General features: G+C 39.8%; 1 protein-coding gene across 1 annotated transcript in view; it reads left to right on the top strand.

Annotated features, from left to right (window-relative positions):
* The window catches only part of LOC105386945 (dynein axonemal heavy chain 7), a 79,111-nt gene that overhangs the window by 45,932 nt on the left and 13,898 nt on the right, over positions 1-19,281 (top strand). The window contains exons 67-76 of the mRNA XM_048627705.1: positions 3,080-3,232; positions 5,510-5,639; positions 6,437-6,678; positions 7,039-7,195; positions 7,841-8,007; positions 8,305-8,313; positions 8,405-8,425; positions 8,752-8,989; positions 9,352-9,503; positions 11,553-11,690. Coding sequence (XP_048483662.1) covers positions 3,080-3,232; positions 5,510-5,639; positions 6,437-6,678; positions 7,039-7,195; positions 7,841-8,007; positions 8,305-8,313; positions 8,405-8,425; positions 8,752-8,989; positions 9,352-9,503; positions 11,553-11,690 — 1,407 coding nt within the window. The remainder of the gene's footprint in view (positions 1-3,079; positions 3,233-5,509; positions 5,640-6,436; positions 6,679-7,038; positions 7,196-7,840; positions 8,008-8,304; positions 8,314-8,404; positions 8,426-8,751; positions 8,990-9,351; positions 9,504-11,552; positions 11,691-19,281) is intronic.

Here is a 19,281-nt window from a genome sequence, read left to right as displayed (position 1 = left end):
TGTCCAACAAAGTTTCTATGAAAAAGGTTTTTTTTGTTAATTAAGAGCAAAATAATAAAAGAGCAAAAGTTCAGAATGACCCCCTGTCTTACTCCTTTTTACCCGACTGCCGAAGGAGGAGGGTAATGTTTTTTGATTGTATGTATGTATATATGTATGTTTGTCTGTTTCTTTGTTCCCTCCTGTAGCCTAAACGGCTTGATAGATTTTGATGTATGAGGTATTGTTAGAAGCGTATTGATGGCGCGATGGCTATAGGCTATGTGACGTTCCATTAAAATGTACATAGCGCCCTCTTGAGGACATAACGTGATGATCGAAAAAATAATAATTCAACTTTGCCGTGTAAGGTATCAAATGAAAGGACTTGATTTTCACATTACAAAAATATGCATATTGAAGGTATTTAAATAACAACACCAAAATTATTGAAATAAAAAATGATCATGAACTACCTACCGACGTAAAATTTCATAAAATAAAAACAACTAAAAAGTTACAAATAAAAAAATACAATTATAAAAAACTAAAAACCTGACTGTACGCTAAAACATGAAAACGAGTCCCAATGTTAATGGAAAGTATCGCAGGCGGGGACCAACTTGACCGCCACTCAAGGCCGTTTTCTAAGTAACATTCAGCTAAATGGTGAACCCTCTGCTGGTATAATGGACAACATTTCATTTTCTTTACCCTATATTTTTATTACCTATTCGGAAAGTTTATAGAAAATTAGAGGACCCGTATTTTTTTATTTTGTATATACATTAATTTTTGCATGTTATTTTTAACTTTAAAGTTAATTATTTTAAAACCGGAAGTCGCGTCACATATTAGGCTCAATTTTTATTTTTGTCTATTGCCTTAGTCTCCAAAAAAAACATAAATGACACTGACAAGTGACATTTAAACTTTGTTTACATGCCAACCAACAAATGGGTCATTTTCAAATGACATTGATATTTATGAAGTACTTATCATGTAAAAAAATAAGCAGAAGCATTTTTCAGAAGCATTTTTTCAGCTGTGTAGGCGGTGGCAGTGGCATGCTCTGGGACACATTATATAGAGGTCATCTCTTAATACGTACTAACCATTTTATTTAAATAATAAAAAAATAGTCAGAAAGTGTCAGAACAGAATTTATGAAAATGACCCAAATAAACAACAACGTCACGATAAAACGTCAACGTCAATCAAAAATGAAAGTGACAGTTACTTTGTTTTTAAATCTATAGGCTTTGATCATCAAAATGCATCGCACCTGATGCATGACGTCATCAGCACTTTTTTACTATTTTATGATTTTCTCGAAAATGATACATCCAAAAAATACAAAAACATTTTTTTTGTGGCCTTTAGAGCTAAATCTCGAAATGGTTTTCGATTTATAACAGCTTTAGTTTTTTGAAATGTTGTCCATTTGTTTATATACCGCTTTTTCAATACCTGTAAGTACATTTTTTGGCAGCATAATATTTTTACTTAATTTTAGGGTTTCGAACGTCAAAAGAAAAAAAGTCCGTCTGTCTGACTGACTGTCTGTCACCGCCCTTTTTCTCAGAAACGGGTAAAGATATCAAGCTTATATTTCGCATAGATGGGGAGTACCCCAAAAAAAATATTAAGGTACTCCCTGTCCCACACAAGTAAATTGGGGCTTATATTTTTTCCAGTTATTTTGATGTGTATCCTTTTTTTTCTTTGTTGTTTTGTATAAGTATGTGTTTCTTTTCTTTAAATCTGTATTTTTTTGTTGTTGCTGTCTATGTGTCGAAAAAATGTAGGTATCTTTATCTTCAAATCACGCCATCTATCGTTTGTTTTTTTTGTGGCTACTGTCTATAGAAGAAATTCCGTCATTGACAATTTTACGTTACGAATTTATTTTTATTTATTTTATTTTTATTTTTACATTTTCGTGGAGAATCAACAGCATTTTGTTAATAAATAATTATTACTTATGAACACATAACAACTTGATGCCATTAACAGAATGAACTTAGTAAACCCAGTAAACCTAACACGTCCAGAGGAAAAACAAAATCTCTTTCTCTCTCTCTGAAAAACATACTTAATAGCCCAAACTCGATGCTTTTAGCTATTAACATCTTTGAAATAAAATTGAGCCACCACCGTGTTACTGCCCTCATCAGATCCTCACGAGACCATACCTCAACCAGCACCAAGAGACTGTATTTTTGATCCCTAACCTAATGTTCGTGCGTATTGTCATCACTTAGATTAGATCCATTCGCTATATTCCTGCTCCTCATCAGACCTTTACGAGACTGTAATATCACGAGAATATTGCACACTATCTAATTTAATTTAATGTATTGAATATACTGGAAGAATTATGCTTCCTCAATTTCAAATCAAATTATGTTGGTGTCATAAAAGTTGAAAAAGTGCAATGACAACCAATGTGCAGTGATTTTGTATCTGTACACGATAAGATCGCGAGCTGTCAGTGCTGCCTAAACCGACGTGACCCTTCTTTGGAGGCCAGCGGCCAACTGAGTCAAACGTCACTTGGGTTTATGATTTTATAACACAGAAAGCCGCCATAGATATTTGTATGAAGATTTGAGGGAAAAAAATTGCTCAAGTTTGGGATTAATTTACACAAAATAAGTGTGTGTTTATTAAAAAACAAGGTATTTAGCGCCTAGTCCAAGCCTTTAACTTTATAATATGATAAAAATCATATGAAAATTCTTAATAATTACGACACAGTTGTTACAATACGGGAGTGTGATTGACTGGTTTTTCTTGATATTCTGAAATTAATTTACAGTTATCCATAATCATTTACTTAAATTCGAATGATTCAGCACCTAGCTAGACTCTTCAACTACCTGTGTGATTTTTTTCAAGGCTGTAGAGCATCATTTACTACATAATTCTATGACAATGCCAACCCTCGATTCCCTATTGCAGACCCTTAATCTAAGATTGTGAGTCTTGTTTATTACGGTGCGTTTTTTATATCGCAGCCTCGTAGGCATAGTACAAATCAGGGATGTCATTAAATCAAACGCTTGCAGTCTCTTCTTCTAACACCATTTCCCTACAGGGTTTCGGCGCATCCCGTCTGTTCTCCCTCTCGCTCGGGCAAGGCCAGGGCCCGATCGCGGTGAAGCTGATCGAGGAGGGCGTGAAGAGCGGCACGTGGGTCGTGCTGCAGAACTGCCACCTCGCGCGCAGCTGGATGCCCATGCTCGAGAAGGTAACTAGTAGTACCAGGTGTGTAGGGTCTCGTGTCTATAAGCGTAGAATGAATACGCTCACAGCCATGAACCACTCCCTTTTCTTGAATCATTTATATGGGCTCGCGCGCATTGAAACGCGTAGCTTTAGGTACCTGGATGACCCGCGGATGGTGCCCTTTACACCTCGCCCGGAGATGGATGCCCATGCTCGAGAAGGTAACTTGTTGTATCCATGTGGAAGACCTGAAGTATAAACGCGAGATCTGTGAAAGCTAAATTGACCATAAGCGAACAAAAACCGAAAGCTTAAAATCATACACGTTATGGATAGGCAACTTGTGAATAATGTCTCCTAAAATGAAAACACAAAACAGGTTTACTTCGTAGATAGAGGTCATCCTGGGGAAAAAATAAATTTAACTTATTAAAACGATTGATTTGATTTGTATACCCATCATCATCATCATCATCAGCCAATAATCATCCACTGCTGTACATAGCGCTCTCCCAAGGAGCGCCACAACACTCGGTCCTCCGGCCTTCCTCATCCAACCACTACCCGTCACCAGCCTAAGGTCGTCAGTCCAGCGGGCAGGAGGGCGTCCCACGCTGCGTTTGCCTGTTCGTGGTCTCCACTCGAGAACTCGTCTCCCCCAACTGTTATCGGTTCTTCGGCAGATATGACCAGCCCACTGCCACTTCAGCTTGCATATTTTGACAGCTATGTCGGTCACACACCTTAGTCCTCTGACGGATAACCTCATTTCTGATACGATCCATCAGAGAAACCCCAAGCATAGCTATACAGGCCCAATCCGTAAAAAAACTGGCTTGACCAAAAAGGCTTGTATTTAAACCTCCACCAGAAATTATATGATACTGCCGCCAATAAATTCGAAATCTCCGCCAAAACGGATAAATCATCACCAAATCATGCTTCCCAAAATATTTTTGAAATTAACCAAATTATTTTTTACTGCATACTGTAAAACTATATTGACACCATTAAAATTTATTTCAAACCAAATAAAGTATATCATCGCTAAATAGATGTAACCAATATATTCTTTTATGAGTATCATTTTAATAATCCTTTCTAACCCAAAAAAGTAAAAGTAAATATTAAAAATTAAGTTTATACCAAATAATCAATAGCTTACCCCAAAACAAAGTCACTTGTTAAATTGCTTTATGAATTAATTAAATCATTAGTATGTGCCTAGTAAAATCTATCCGTTACGCCATCTCGACTCCCATTCGTGTGGCCGTGTGGCTGAGGGTTTGAATTCTGTCATGTACCAATAAATTCTATAGAAATAAGGAATTGAAATACAATTTATTATATTTAAGTGCTTGGTGCTTGGGGTTTCTCTGATGGATCATATCAGAAATGAGGTTATCTGTCAGAGGACTAAGGTTACCGACATAGCTGTCAAAATATGCAAGCTGAAGTGGCAGTGGGCTGGTCATATCTGCCGAAGAACCGATAACCGTTGGCGTAGACGAGTTCTCGAGTGGAGACCTCGAACAGGCAAACGCAGCGTGGGACGCCCTCCTGCCCGCTGGACTGACGACCTTAGGCGGGTTTCAGCCGCGATGTATTGAGGTCGATGTACTAGACATCATTGATACATTGCATCCACAAGCATCGCGCAAATTCAAAATTCATGCCGCACCACTCGTAGAGTCGCAAATACCTACATATTAAAATTAACAGGTAATCGATTACCTTTATACTATACTAGCTGCTCCCGCGAGCTTCGATTCACCTTAAAAACTTTACCCGTGGGAATTCCGGGATAAAAAGTAGCCTATGTTCTTTCTCAGGGTCTATACCATATGTATACCAAAATTAATTCAAATCCGTTCAGTAGTTTTGTCGTGAAAGAGTAACAGACAGACAGACAGACAGACACAGTTACTTTCGCATTTATATATATTAGTTAGGATATTGTTATTGGGTAGGATAATTTGGTGATATAAAAAAAAATTGAACACTTAGTTTTGGTGTCAATGTTTATATTTTAGTATAGCATAATTTGGTGATGATTTATCCGTTTTGGCGACGAAAAAGATTTTCTATTGTAAACTTGCAATTATTTGGAGGCGTGTTTATTTATTTTGGAACGTAAACGTTTTTTTTGGGATTTCGATTTTGGAGTTGGTTTAATTAATTTGGTTTTAATTGATTTTTTTGGTGCAATGTATTAGCGTACAATTATTTTTTTTGGTGATGATTTAAATTGTACCCGACCAAAAATAACATGACCTTGAAGCGTTTGTTTTCTGTTCAGATATGTGAGGGTCTACTACCGGAAACCACGCACCCGGACTTCCGTCTGTGGCTGACGTCGTACCCAGCCGACCACTTCCCCGTGTACGTGCTGCAGAATGGGGTCAAGATGACCAACGAGCCTCCGCAAGGTACGACCAACAGCAGCATAACATAAAATCTCTAGACTACTCTAGAGCATCTAATAGGACTGTTACAAGAGTTTTGGCGTTTGCACTAAAATTGTATTGTGCCTTCGTATTATTTTTCTTATTTTAGTAAAAAAAAGTGAGTTATATTGATGGGTGATGTTTTCAGCAGATCTGTATATTTATTTAAAAGTATAATAACGTACCTAACATTTCAAGCTCCTATTATATCGTTGGGTCCGTATTTTATTAGCATTTCTTCACTGAGATTTACAAACGCCTAGTCAAAACACGATATTAGGTTATACCTACGCTATTCGGTGTAAATTGATACCAGATTTTCTAGAACAGTGTATTGGACATAGAATATAAATCCAATCTGAAAGCAAGGCACGTGTCTGCAAGTGACGCGAAAGCGAAGTCACGTTGGGAACCTTCGAGTCAAAGCAGATCCTCGACTCTTAAGTAATACCTACTCTTTTACGCCTTCTGAAAAAGATGAGTATGATATCTGACAATACTTGTGCTTATTTATCAGACTGTAATTCGTAATTTCTCGATGATTCTTCATCAAGTGCGTTATTTACAGAATAACTACGTGCTTCTGTTCAAAGGTTTCATTCTATTCAATCTTGGCTTTTTCAGGTAGCTTCGCTTCGCCTTAAATTTGCCTATGTGTTAATCCAGGTTGTCAGCTTCCTACATACAAAAAATCATCAAAATCCCATCCATCCTTCCATTCGTAGTATTTACAACAGCAGGTGTACATACCTAATGTTACAAATATCCCCTCCCTACAGGTCTCCGCGCCAACATCTCCCGCTCGTACCACAGCGACCCCATCAACGACCCCGAGTGGTTCGAGGGCAACAAGCAGTCGGAGAACTTCAAGAAGCTTCTATTCGCCCTCTGCTTCTTCCACGCCGTGGTGCAGGAGCGGCGGCAGTTCGGCCCGCTCGGCTGGAACATCAGATACGAGTTCAACGAGACGGATCTGAAGATTAGTGTCACGCAACTGTACATGTTCTTGAATGAGTATGATGTGAGTTGGACTGTTTTTGACTTTGGTTTAGCAGCTATAGCTAATACTAGCTTTTGTACTGTCCCTGAGATTCAAAACGCCTACTGTTTCATTTAAACATTGATGATATTTTATGAGTCGGACAAGGTAAAACATGAAGCTAGTTTTACTTAGTTCAAGTAGGTATACATACGAGAGAGCTCTTACTGTAAAGCTTGCACATATTTGCTATTGTTTTAGATGAATAGATTAATTTAAACGATAAATATGTATCACATAGCGACCCCATCATCATGTTGGGCACTGAGTACGTACGGATAGCTTAAGGACAATTCTAGGTATAATATTTTTTTCCTATTTATGTTTCCTTTATATTCAAAGGACGTACAATTTGTGGCGCTCCGCTACCTGACGGGCGAGTGCAACTACGGCGGGCGCGTGACGGACGACTGGGACCGCCGCTGCCTGCTCACTATACTGAACAAGTTCTACAGCCCGCGCACTGTCGCCGCCGACAAGTACAAGCTGGACCCGACAGGTAACACGAGCAACGTGACACATAGGTATCATGAAAGGAGTCGGCGTACCTTGCGCACTTGGCCTGCAACAGATGGATGACGGACTGCCAATCCACTCATTCACCATTTCACCACGGTGACCTAGTCTGACTATTGTTTGCCAGCAACACGATTTGTCTAACGACTCCTAGGTACATCGCAGGTTAACATAACAGTGAACCTAAAACATTTTCACTATCCACTGGTCACCCCTAGCAAAAGGATGCTAAACCTAAAATGGTAACAATAAATGAAATCAAATAATAGACGTCTAGTCTAATGTTAGGTTGCGATGATCTGCAATCAAATTGGGGTAAGACGTTAATAAATGCCCTAGATTTGAAAAACGGATTTGTCTATGTCCATTTTTAATATCGCAGGATTAGCTGATCTAGTTTCGTGGTTTATATTAAAACTACCATACCTGAACGCGTATTTTATACGTACCGGTAACTTCATGGCTATAGGGCTCCCATACATAAACAAAACACGATACGACGTCGCTTCGTACAATTCTCTCGCTCCCTCCCTTCATACCAAGAAGAGACGTAGTGTTGTGTTTATGTGTAGGATCACTTCCGAGGAGGTGATTAACTGTGAGATTTAACCCTGTACCGCATCCCCAGGCGTATACTACATCCCGACTCTACGCGAGCACAGTGACTTCGTCGCCTACGCGCGCTCGCTGCCCGCGCTCACGCCGCCCGCCGTGTTCGGCTTCCATCCCAACGCGGACATCACCAAGCACTTCCGCGAGGCTGATGAGTTGCTGGACACGGCTGTGCTTACACAGGTATACTTATTGTTATGTGAAGATACTGTTTAATCGTTTGGGTACCTATGTAATAACTTATTTAACATGTCGTCAGCCAACACGCTCTCGAATTGAGAGATATGGTACTCGAAAATATCATCCCATGCGTATCATTTTAATTAACAAAATTAGTCGTTAAAATTCATTGTAAAAACGTAGCTCCTTAATTCGTGTATTAATTAGCCATCGTACTGTAATATTCATTTCAAAATTGCCTCTTAAATACGTATTAATAAATTGTGTTTTGGTTTCATTCGGCGCTGTCGACGTAATTAGGATCGAACGGTAAGGCTTATTTCAGTAGACTTTGATGCATTCGTCGCCATCAATAATGGACAGTAATTAATTAATTTGTCCGTTTCCATGCCCCCGACAGGATTTGCTGAAGGAGTATTTGGTGAGGATTGCGGGCTTCGGTTTTAGATTGTTTGTGTTTGTCTTTGCTTTGTTTCACAGTCTGTTTTCAATCGATCACTTGCTATGAATACACGATTGTTTGTTATTGAGTTTAGCCAGCACAAAAACGCCTTCTATATTTTACGTTCGGCTAATAAAGGGTTTGTGCACATTATGACGGGCCGAATTTTCATATATTTATTTATTTATTTATTTATTTGATACTTTATTGCACAAATATGTATTTTATATGAAAATCCATCATAAATAGTGTTCGATCCTTTATACGTTGTCAAAAATACAACACATCACTCACCACTCCCACAGGACAAGCTAACATCAGGCAGCTCAGGCGCGACCCCTGAGCAGGAAGCCATGGCGATATCCGAGGACATCCTCACCCGCCTACCGCCAGCCATCCTGCAGGGACCCTCGCACGAAGGGAACATCAAGCCGGCGGACATGACCCCCATGTCCATAGTGGTGATACAGGAGGCGGCGAGGTATGACAGGCTGGTGACGGTTGTGAGGAGCAGCTGTCGCGCTGTCATTGGTGCTGTGCAAGGTGGGTAGATTACCTTTTTATATAATACCTACGTATTTTAGGACATAATTAATCGTTTTGTGTTCTGGATATAGGACACTAGCGTGGCATAACTCTATTTTTAGCTTTACTAATAAAACCATTCCTGGCTATCTGAATTCATAACTAATAAACCGAGCATTAACAAAACTGTGGTGTCGGTCTGCTGGCAGTTAAAAGCGTCTTCAAATATGCGCTGCAGTCTCGCTGCCTCCGCGCGACAAAATTGAAGGGGCCCTAAATCTTAATAACAATATTACAAATTTGAAGGCGCCCTAAATCTTTTTCTTTATTACAATCTCTTATAAACTATTTATATCATAACAACTCACAACTATCCCCAGGTGTGAGCGTGCTAAACGAGCAGACAGAAGAAGTCCTCACGAGCATGGTGCGCGGGCGCGTGCCGGCGCTGTGGGCCGCGCGCAGCTACCCGTCGCTGAAGCCGCTCGCAGCATACGTGGCCGACCTGCTGGCCAGGCTGCAGTTCCTACAGGTACACTGCGACTCACGGAGGATGACTGTCGAGCATGGTGCCGGCGCTGTGGGCCGTGCGCAGCTACCCGTCGCTGAAGCCGCTCGCAGCATACGTGGCCGACCTGCTGGCCAGGCTGCAGTTCCTACAGGTACACTGCGACTCACGGAGGATGACTGTCGAGCATGGTGCCGGCGCTGTGGGCCGTGCGCAGCTACCCGTCGCTGAAGCCGCTCGCAGCATACGTGGCCGACCTGCTGGCCAGGCTGCAGTTCCTACAGGTACACTGCGACTCACGGAGGATGACTGTCGAGCATGGTGCCGGCGCTGTGGGCCGCGCGCAGCTACCCGTCGCTGAAGCCGCTCGCAGCATACGTGGCCGACCTGCTGGCCAGGCTGCAGTTCCTACAGGTACACTGCGACTCACGGAGGATGACTGTCGAGCATGGTGCCGGCGCTGTGGGCCGCGCGCAGCTACCCGTCGCTGAAGCCGCTCGCAGCATACGTGGCCGACCTGCTGGCCAGGCTGCAGTTCCTACAGGTACACTGCGACTCACGGAGGATGACTGTCGAGCATGGTGCCGGCGCTGTGGGCCGCGCGCAGCTACCCGTCGCTGAAGCCGCTCGCAGCGTACGTGGCCGACCTGCTGGCCAGGCTGCAGTTCCTACAGGTACACTGCGACTCACGGAGGATGACTGTCGAGCGCGTGTTTAATGAATTCTGCGATAAAAAGTAGCATATGTGTTAATCCAGAATGTCAGCTAACTTCATACCAAATTTCATTCAAATCGGTTCAGCCATTCCAAACTTTCGCCTTTATAATATTGAAAAAGACAAGACGATTATTGTTTTACGTTCATAATACAATAGAGAAACAATACAGAGAAATTGGTAAAGTTGCTTGTATGACTTGTATCTAACTAACCATATATAGTCCTTATTTAACCCTTAATCGGCCTGTCGTAGTCGTCATGTCCGATTAAGGGTTAACTCATTTACTTTTCCCAGTCTCCGCTGGGGAGCAGAGGTTGACTAATCACATTAATAACGTATTTGAACCGCTTCAGAGCTACGCAGAGATACTGCAGCTAATCACAAAAAATAAAAAGACATGATTCAGCAGATTCATCCCTAATCAGAGGCATAGGGCTCGGAGACCGTCCATCTCATTCGATCTAAGTATTTGGTATTTCGGTATAACGTTTTTAAACTCATACACATATAAAACATAAAATATATACAATAAGCAGCAACCTACATTACATAAGTATAGAGTGAGTGGAGTGTCCTCCTTGACTCGGCCGGGGTGAGCGCGGCTAAGCCCGGCTCCCGGCTCCGGCTGCTTTTCAAAGATAACAGCTCTAAAGCCATGTCAAAGGCCCTTACAGACGTAACTTTCCAACTGTACGTTTCAATATGTTTTAAATTGTCCGTTCTTAAAGCGTAGTTCTATTTTTTATAAAGTAATGATATAACGCTGTTATTAATATACTTACACTCTTGCTGTAGACGAACAAAACACTGAAATGAAATTCTTCGGTGAAATGCCTATATCCAACCATTTTCGTTTATTTCCTGATTGCTGCACTAAAATAAGTGTGCCGTCGGAAGTCCACGGACGCGGCTGTCACAGTCACTACCGACGACCCACATTTGTGGGTGAAAAAGGATTGATCATACAATATTGACAGCCGGATGGTCAAGTCAAAGCTATACCTGGCCGAAAGCTATAACCGAAATATAGGTAGTTTGTCTATTTTAACAGACGGTTGGGTCAGCAAACCGCAAAAATAATAACAACATGAGGCCAATCTAGTGTCTTGGAGCTAAGTGGCTAGGAAAAAGTTTTACAGACGTTATTCACTTTAATAAAAAAACATTATCTAGGGTTACGTATCACAAAAATATACATACTTACCTCGTTTAACGGTCGTTTATGAAGCACATTTACGAAGCGTTTGACTGTTTAATAATAATACTTACATATTAAATTAGTGTTCCAATACTGGGTGTGCCTATACCTATGTATCTTGTCATGCTTGTTGTTTAACCCACGTCTCCCCCACCAGCACTGGCACAGCACCGGCCCTCCCGTGGTGTTCTGGCTGTCGGGGTTCTACTTCCCGCAGGCGTTCCTCACGGCGGCGCAGCAGAGCTACGCGCGCGCCCACCGCATACCCATCGACCAACTCGCCTTCCATTATGAGGTAAGAGAGTACACAGATTTAGTGCCAATTTCGCCATAGTCGGTTATCTAACCGACCAGGGATTGGTTAGGTAATCAATTATACGCCATCTCAATATATAAATTTCTTGACAGATATGTCAAAAGTCAACCACTAACACCTGGTTATGCTCTAACCGACTGGAGAAATTGGCACTTAGCGGCAGTTTTTGATCCGTAGTTAACTCAACCATTGGTCAAAAATGGTTACCATTAGTTAAAAACCAACAAAATTTGTTTGCAGCCGTCATGCTTGATAAGTGACTTGACTATTGGTTAAGGTTGACCACGGGTCAAATTCCGCCCTGGACGAAAGCAAAAGCGAACGTTTTTTATAACACTAGCGCTACGACATTGGAACTACTCTTTGAAGTCTTACATATAACTTCAAAACCGCATCTGACGCCATATTTAGCTCTCATCTTCGCTGTCGTGTAGAGTGGAAAACTTTACTGAATTATATGGTAGTCGGCTTAGAATATCTAGCATAAAACCGTGATAGTACTCAGTTTTACGTCTCAATGTGAACTGATGTTTAGCAAGACATATAAATTCACAGCTTTTAAAATAAATGGGTTATTTAAAGAAGGATTTGTCTACGTGAATGTATAAAGGAGGAGAAAAGCTCTCTAACTGGCTAGTCAGTTTTTTCCAGTTCCAATTACCCATTCGTTCGGAAATGTTACTAACAGGTTTTCCATTACAACTCTTGACGCATTTCTAGTTAGTTTCATGACAGTTCAATGGACAACATTTAATTTTCTTTACCCTATATTTTTATTAGCTATTCGGAAAGGTTATAAAAAATTAGAGGACCCGTATTTTTTATTTTGTATATACATTAATTTTTGCATGTTATTTTTAACTTTAAAGTTAATTATTTTAAAACCGGAAGTGACAACACATATTAGGCTCAATTTTAATTTTTGTCTATTGCCTTAGTCTCGAAAAAAAACATAAATGACACTGACAAGTGACATTTAAACTTTGTTTACATGCCAACCAACAAATGGGTCATTTTCAAATGACATTGATATTTCTGATGATACAAAGTAGGTACTTATCATGTAAAAAAATAAGCAGAAGCATTTTTTCAGCTGTGTAGGCGGTGGCATGCTCAGGAACATATTAAATAGATGCCATCTCTTAATAAGTACTAACCATTTTATATGACAAATTAAAAAAATAGTCAGAAAGTGTCAGAACAGAATTTATGAAAATGACCCAAATAAACAACAACGACTCGATAAAACGTCAACGTCAATCAAAAATGAAAGTGACAGTTACTTTGTTTTTAAATCTATAGGCTTTGATCATCAAAATGCATCGCACCTGATGCATGACGTCATCAGCACTTTTTTACTATTTTATGATTTTCTCGAAAATGATACATCCAAAAATACAAAAACATTTTTTTTGTGGCCTTTAGAGCTAAATCTAGAAATGGTTTTCGATTTATAGCAGCTTTAGTTTTTTGAAACTAGAGGTCGCGTTGTGGCGCGGGCTGCAAGCAGCCGCGCGGGGCTTTGATGCTTTTGGTTCGGTTTCAGCAGGGTATTGACTTGAACATATCGTAGCAAATCTTTCTTGCGTTTTGTTATGCTTTAAAAGCTGTTTTCACTATGAATATCTTTATTAAAGGGGTACCTACCTACCTACTGATGATTTTGTTTTATGTGGGATTAGTTTTCAGTATGAATTTCGGTTTCAGCAGGGTATTGACTTGAACAAACCGTAGCAAGTCTTTCTTGGGGTCTTTGATGCTTTTGGTTCGGTTTCAGCAGGGTATTGACTTGAACATATCGTAGCAAATCTTTCTTGCGTGTTGTTATGCTTCAAAAGCTGTTTTCACTATGAAAGTCTTTATTAAAAGGGTATCTACTGATGATTTTGTTTCATGTGGGATTAGTTTTCAGTATGAATTTCGGTTTCAGTAGGGTAATGACTTGAACAAACCGTAGCAAGTCTTTCTTGGGGGCTTTGATGCTTTTGGTTCAGGTGGGATTGTTTTCAGTTTGAATTTTGGTTTCAGCAGGGTATTGACTTGACCATGACCATACCGTTGCAAATATTTCATGCGTTTGGTATTGCTTTAAAAATTGTTTTCAGTTCGATTTTCGTTATGACAGGGGTACTGATAATTTTGTTTAGGTGGGCTACGGTTCTCAGTAAGAATTTTGGTGTGATACGGTTATTCACTTGACCATTATTCTATTCTCTGTGGGGGTGTAAGTACCTGCAACTGGCTCTCTCGAATGGAACCTGTGTGCATATCCCCAAGGTCTAAACTGCCTTCCTAAGCTTGGACCATTTCCCACCACGCTGGTCCACTGCGGGTTGGTGGGTTCACATATCTAGATGTGCTAAATCTAGATATGCAGGTTTCCTCACGATGTTTTCCTTAACCGTAAGAGCGATGGTATACATTGTACTTATGTTAAAACAACTCATTGGTACATGTCAGCGCCGGGATTCGAACCCGCATCTCTTGCGTGAGAAGCGGGCGCTTACTCGACTGAGCTACCACCGCTCACGTCCATTCGCGCGTTTTTCTAGCCTCTCGATTATTAGTTTTATGAAACTAAATACACAGGCTTTTTTTATTAATTAATTTCTTACGTTGGTTTGCTGTTTGAGACTATTTTTTACAGAACTATGGTTTACTTCAATTTAATCCATAATTGGAACTATAAACGCGCCCAAACCTTTGTCTTTCTTTTTTATTCATTCAAGGTATTTTTTGCCACAATTGGCTCTCAGGTTATAGGTATAGTTGTGTTGAAAAGGGTATGAGTAGTGCTGTCACGCTTCGCTCGGCGCTCCAGGGTTTGCGGTATGGTGGTTTACATTGTTTTGCCTCGCTTCGCTCGGCTCCTCTTTTACGGTAAGGTAATACTTAAGCTGTATTGCCTCGCTGCGCTCGGCTTTTCAGTGGTTGTGGTGTAATGTTTTGAAATAATTTGCCTCGCTACGCTCGGCTCTCCAAGGTTTTTTAGGGTATGATGGTTTGGATTATTTTGCCTCGCTGCGCTCGGCTCTCCAGTTAAACAGGCAGTTGGTGATTAAAGTAGTTTATCCTCGCTTCGCTCGGCTCCTCTCCAGGTCTCGGACTGTAGTCTCGGTTGATTTGCCTCGCTTCGCTCGGCTCTGCTGTTACATAGGCACTTGCTGTTTATTGCGCTTTAGCCTCGCTTCGCTCGGCTCTGCGGGTTTTCAGATGTTGTTTCAGTAGTTTTGCCTCGCTCCGCTCGGCTCTCTAGGTTTTGGATAGAAGGTTTGGGTTTTTTTGCCTCGCTTCGCTCGGCTTTCCACCTCCTAAACGGGACTTTTTCCGTAGTTTTTCTTTATTGATATTCATAATTATGATGCGTAATGCCTCGCTTCGCTCGGATTTCTTTTCTTTATGGCAGGGTTACTTGTCGGATGCCTCGCTGCGCTCGGCTGGTTTTATTTTGGTATAGCTTGTAGAAGGACTATGGCCTCGCTGCGCTCGGCACTTTAACTGTGGTGAAGTTGATTTACATTTTGAATGTTTTTAGGGAAAAAAAAAATTGCCCTAAAAGTTGGGAGTTTTTATTTTAAATAATAATTGTTTGTATTTATCTAAACAAAGGCTCCATTTACCAAAAATCTGTCTGTCCACTTCAAAGGGGTAAAATAGCTAATGTTGGTAATTTTTTCTACGTTTTTAGGGAAATTTTGATTTTTTCCCTACAAGTGTGGAGTTTTTATTTTAAATTTAAATTGTATACATTTAACTACACAAACACGCCATACATTCGAAACCCCTCAGACTATCTCAAAGTGATAAAATTGCATATTTATGTAATTTTTCTCATGTTTTTAGGGAAATTTTGATTTTTTTTCCTATAAGGGGGGAGTTTTTATTATAAATAAAAAATCTTTGCATTTAACTACACAAACGCGCCATACATTCGAATCCCCTCAGACCATCACAAAACGATAAAATTGCATATTTATGTAAAATTTCCCATGTTTTTAGGGAAATTTTGTTTATTTCCCTAAAAATGGGGAGTTTTTATTTCATAAGCAAACTAAATGCATCCACCTACACAAACGCGCCATACAAGTCAAAACTGTCAGACCACTCAATACAGGTGAAATAGCCTTAAAACATGTAAAATTTCTCTTTTACAAAATGGCTGCCACTTCATCCGCCATTTTGATTTTTGCAGTTTTCGGAATTTTTCTATTAATTTCACCATATATCCAACCATGTACAAAGAAAAACATCACCCCACCTTCCCCCCTTCTGGGAGATCAATTCACCTCAACTTGAATCGACGTCGAACTTTTTCAAAAATATAATCTCCCGTCTTTCTCAGGGTTGCCAGCCGAAAGTGATAAAAATAGTCAAATGTCATTAGTATGAGCCTTTCTGACTAAATTGCATCATTTTTTTAAATCCAAAACGGTTATTTCTATTTTTCAGGTTTTTGGGGAAAATTTCAAAATTTTCCCTTAAAATGGGGAAATTTTATTTAGTAGGTATAGTCTACCCCACAAACTACACAAATGCGCCTTACAAGACAAATCTCCCCAACCACTCTAAATATGTGAAAAAACCAATCAAAAATCGTGAAAAAAAGTCACTTTTACAAAATGACCGCCAAAGCAGTCCGCCATTTTGTTTTTTCAACTTTTCGGAATTTTCCCATCAACTGCACCATACATCAAACCGTGTACAAAAAAAATCATCACCCCACCTGCCTCCCTTCTGGGAGATCAATTCACCTCAAGTTGGGTCGACGTAAAAAAATCCAAAAAAATATAATCTCGCCTATCGCTCAGGGTTGCCAGTCGAAAGTAATAAAAATGGTCAAATGTCATTAGTACGGGTCTTTCCGACAAAACTGCATCAAATTTTAAAATCAAAAGTGGCCATTTCTACTTTTCATGTTTTTGGGGAAAATCTCGAAATTTACCCTAAAAATGGGGAAATTTTTTTCACACGGCAACTCTACTCGTCAAACTACACAACCGCTCCATACAAGTCAAACCTGTCAAATGCCTCGAACACAATAAAAAAATGCTTTGAAAATCGCCGAAAAAACACGTTTTTATAAAAAAATCTCCCCTCCCCCCGCAATTAAAAAAAAATCATTTTTTGGAATTTTGCCTTAAATTTCATCATGTGCCCCACCGTTTACAAAAAACAGCATCCCCCCACCTCCCCCCCTTCCGGGAGATCAATTCACCTCAAGTCGGGTCTGACACGCCCTAAACTTTACCTCACTACAACTCGGCCGCCATTTTGTTTTTTTATTTTTTTATATTTTTTTTATAATCTGTCAGACATTCCGAAAACACCCTCGAAATATTAAAAAATGTATGGTCACCAAAAAAGAGGAGCAAAAAAATTTTTTTTTTTTTACAACTTTTTTAAAAATGTCGGATTTTTTCTCTACTCACCCGAGCACCCTGTACATATCCCTAAAACATTTTCATATCAAAAAATGGCTCCTTCTGGGAGAACTACTATGTCAATCAGTCAGTGAGTGGTAATCCAGCTTTATATATTATAACTAGAGGTCGCGTTGTGGCGCGGGCTGCAAGCAGCCGCGCGGGGCTTTGATGCCTTTGAATTTTGGTTTCAGCAGGGTATTGACTTGAACATACCGTAGCAAATCTATCTTGCGTTTTTATAGGCCTTAAAAACGGTTTTCACTATAAATTTCTATATTAAAAGGATAATGATTATTTTATTTCAGGTGGGATTAGTTTTCAGTATGAATTTCGGTTTCAGCAGGGTATTGACTTGAACAAACCGTAGCAAGTCTTTGTCATGTTTTGTTTTGGATTAAAAAGTGTCTTCAGTATGAATTTCGTTATATAAGGGGTACTGTTGATTTTATTGCAGGGGGTGATATAGTTTTCAATATGAATTTTGGTTTCAGCAGGGTATTGACTTGACCATACCGTAGCAAATCCTTCTTGCATTTTGTTATGCCTAAAAACTTTTCTTTATTAAAGGGGTACCTGATAATTTTGTTTCAGATGGGATAAATTTTATTAACTTGACCATAACGTATCGAACATTTCATGGGGTTTCGTTTTCCCATGAAATCTAATTTCAGTATGACTATGGGTATAATGTAGATATGTAAGCATTTAACGTAGCTGAAAATTAATTTCAGTATTAAATATGGTAACAGATGACTTTGCCATAATACAACGGATATTTCTGGCATTTGGCTTTACATAAAAAAAACTTGACAGGAAATATTTGCCTTAAAACTATTTTCATTATGAATTTAGATATGACGTCGGTATTGATGCTTTTGCTTTTGTTTTCAACACAGTTTTTAAGTATAATAATCGGTCAGCTGGCTTTATTTTACTTATATTATAACTTCTGGCTTTGTATTCAAATTTGAGTTAAGAATACTTATGGCTTTATGCTTATGATTTTCCTATTATGAAATGTTGCTATTATAATTACTTTAGTGGTATTCGTTTCGCCTTTAAAATACCAGTAGGAAAATTCAGGTACATAGGTATACTTTAAAATGACGTAGCAGATCTTTGTGGTGTTCAAGTTAAAGACGGATCCAAAATTTGGACCAGTTCCCAACAATCCATCCCGTACCCGTACTCAAAAAAATTGGTTCCTGTTCCGGATTGTCTCACACAAATACAGTAGAGAAACTGATCTATATGAACATTTTTTGGTTTCGTAAACTTTACCTAGCATCGAGCCGACATCGTTTTGTGTACAAATATTGGGTTCTTTAACACCTCATAAATCTGAGTCACCTCCATTCGCGCGTTTTTCTAGCGTCTCGATTATTAGTTTTACTCTGTCCTAAAAAAAAACTTTTTCATAGAAACGAAATGCACAGGTTTTTTTTATTCATAAATTTCTTACTTGAGTTTGCTGTTTAAAACTATTTTTACAGAACTACGTTTTACTTGAATTTAATCCATAATTGGAACTTTATAAACGAATTCAAACCTTTGTCTTTCTTTTTCATTAATTCAAGGTATTTCTTTGCCACAATCGGCTCTCAGGTTATATTATAGTTGTGTTGACGAGGGTTTGAGTATTGTTGTCTCGCTTCGCTCGGCGCTCCAGTGTTTGCGGTATGGTGGTTTTCATTGTTTTGCCTCGCTTCGCTCGGCTCCTCTTTTACAGTAAGGTAGTAATTAAGTTGTATTGCCTCGCTGCGCTCGGCACTTCAGTGGTTGTGGTATAATGTTTTGAAATGTTTTGCCTCGCTGCGCTCGGCTTTCCAAGGTTTGTTGTATGATGGCTTGGATTGTTTTGCCTCGCTGCGCTCGGCTCTCCAAGGTGTGTGGTATGATGGCTTGGATTGTTTTGCCTCGCTGCGCTCGGCTCTCCAGTTAAACAGGCAGTTGGTGATTAAAGTAGTCTATCCTCGCTTCGCTCGGCTCCTCTCCAGGTCATGGAATTATGGTTTCAGTTGTTTTGCCTCGCTGCGCTCGGCTCCTCTCCAGGTCTCGGAATGGTAGTCTCGGTTGTTTTGCCTCGCTTCGCTCGGCTCTGCAGTTACATAGGCACTTGCTGTTTATTGTACTTTAGCCTCGCTTCG

The sequence above is a fragment of the Plutella xylostella genome, chromosome 4 (genome assembly GCF_932276165.1).
Source record: "Plutella xylostella chromosome 4, ilPluXylo3.1, whole genome shotgun sequence".
NCBI classification, from domain to species: Eukaryota; Metazoa; Arthropoda; class Insecta; order Lepidoptera; family Plutellidae; genus Plutella; species Plutella xylostella.
The sequence above is the reverse complement of the archived record's forward strand: the minus strand, read 5'-3'. Positions and strand labels throughout refer to the sequence as shown.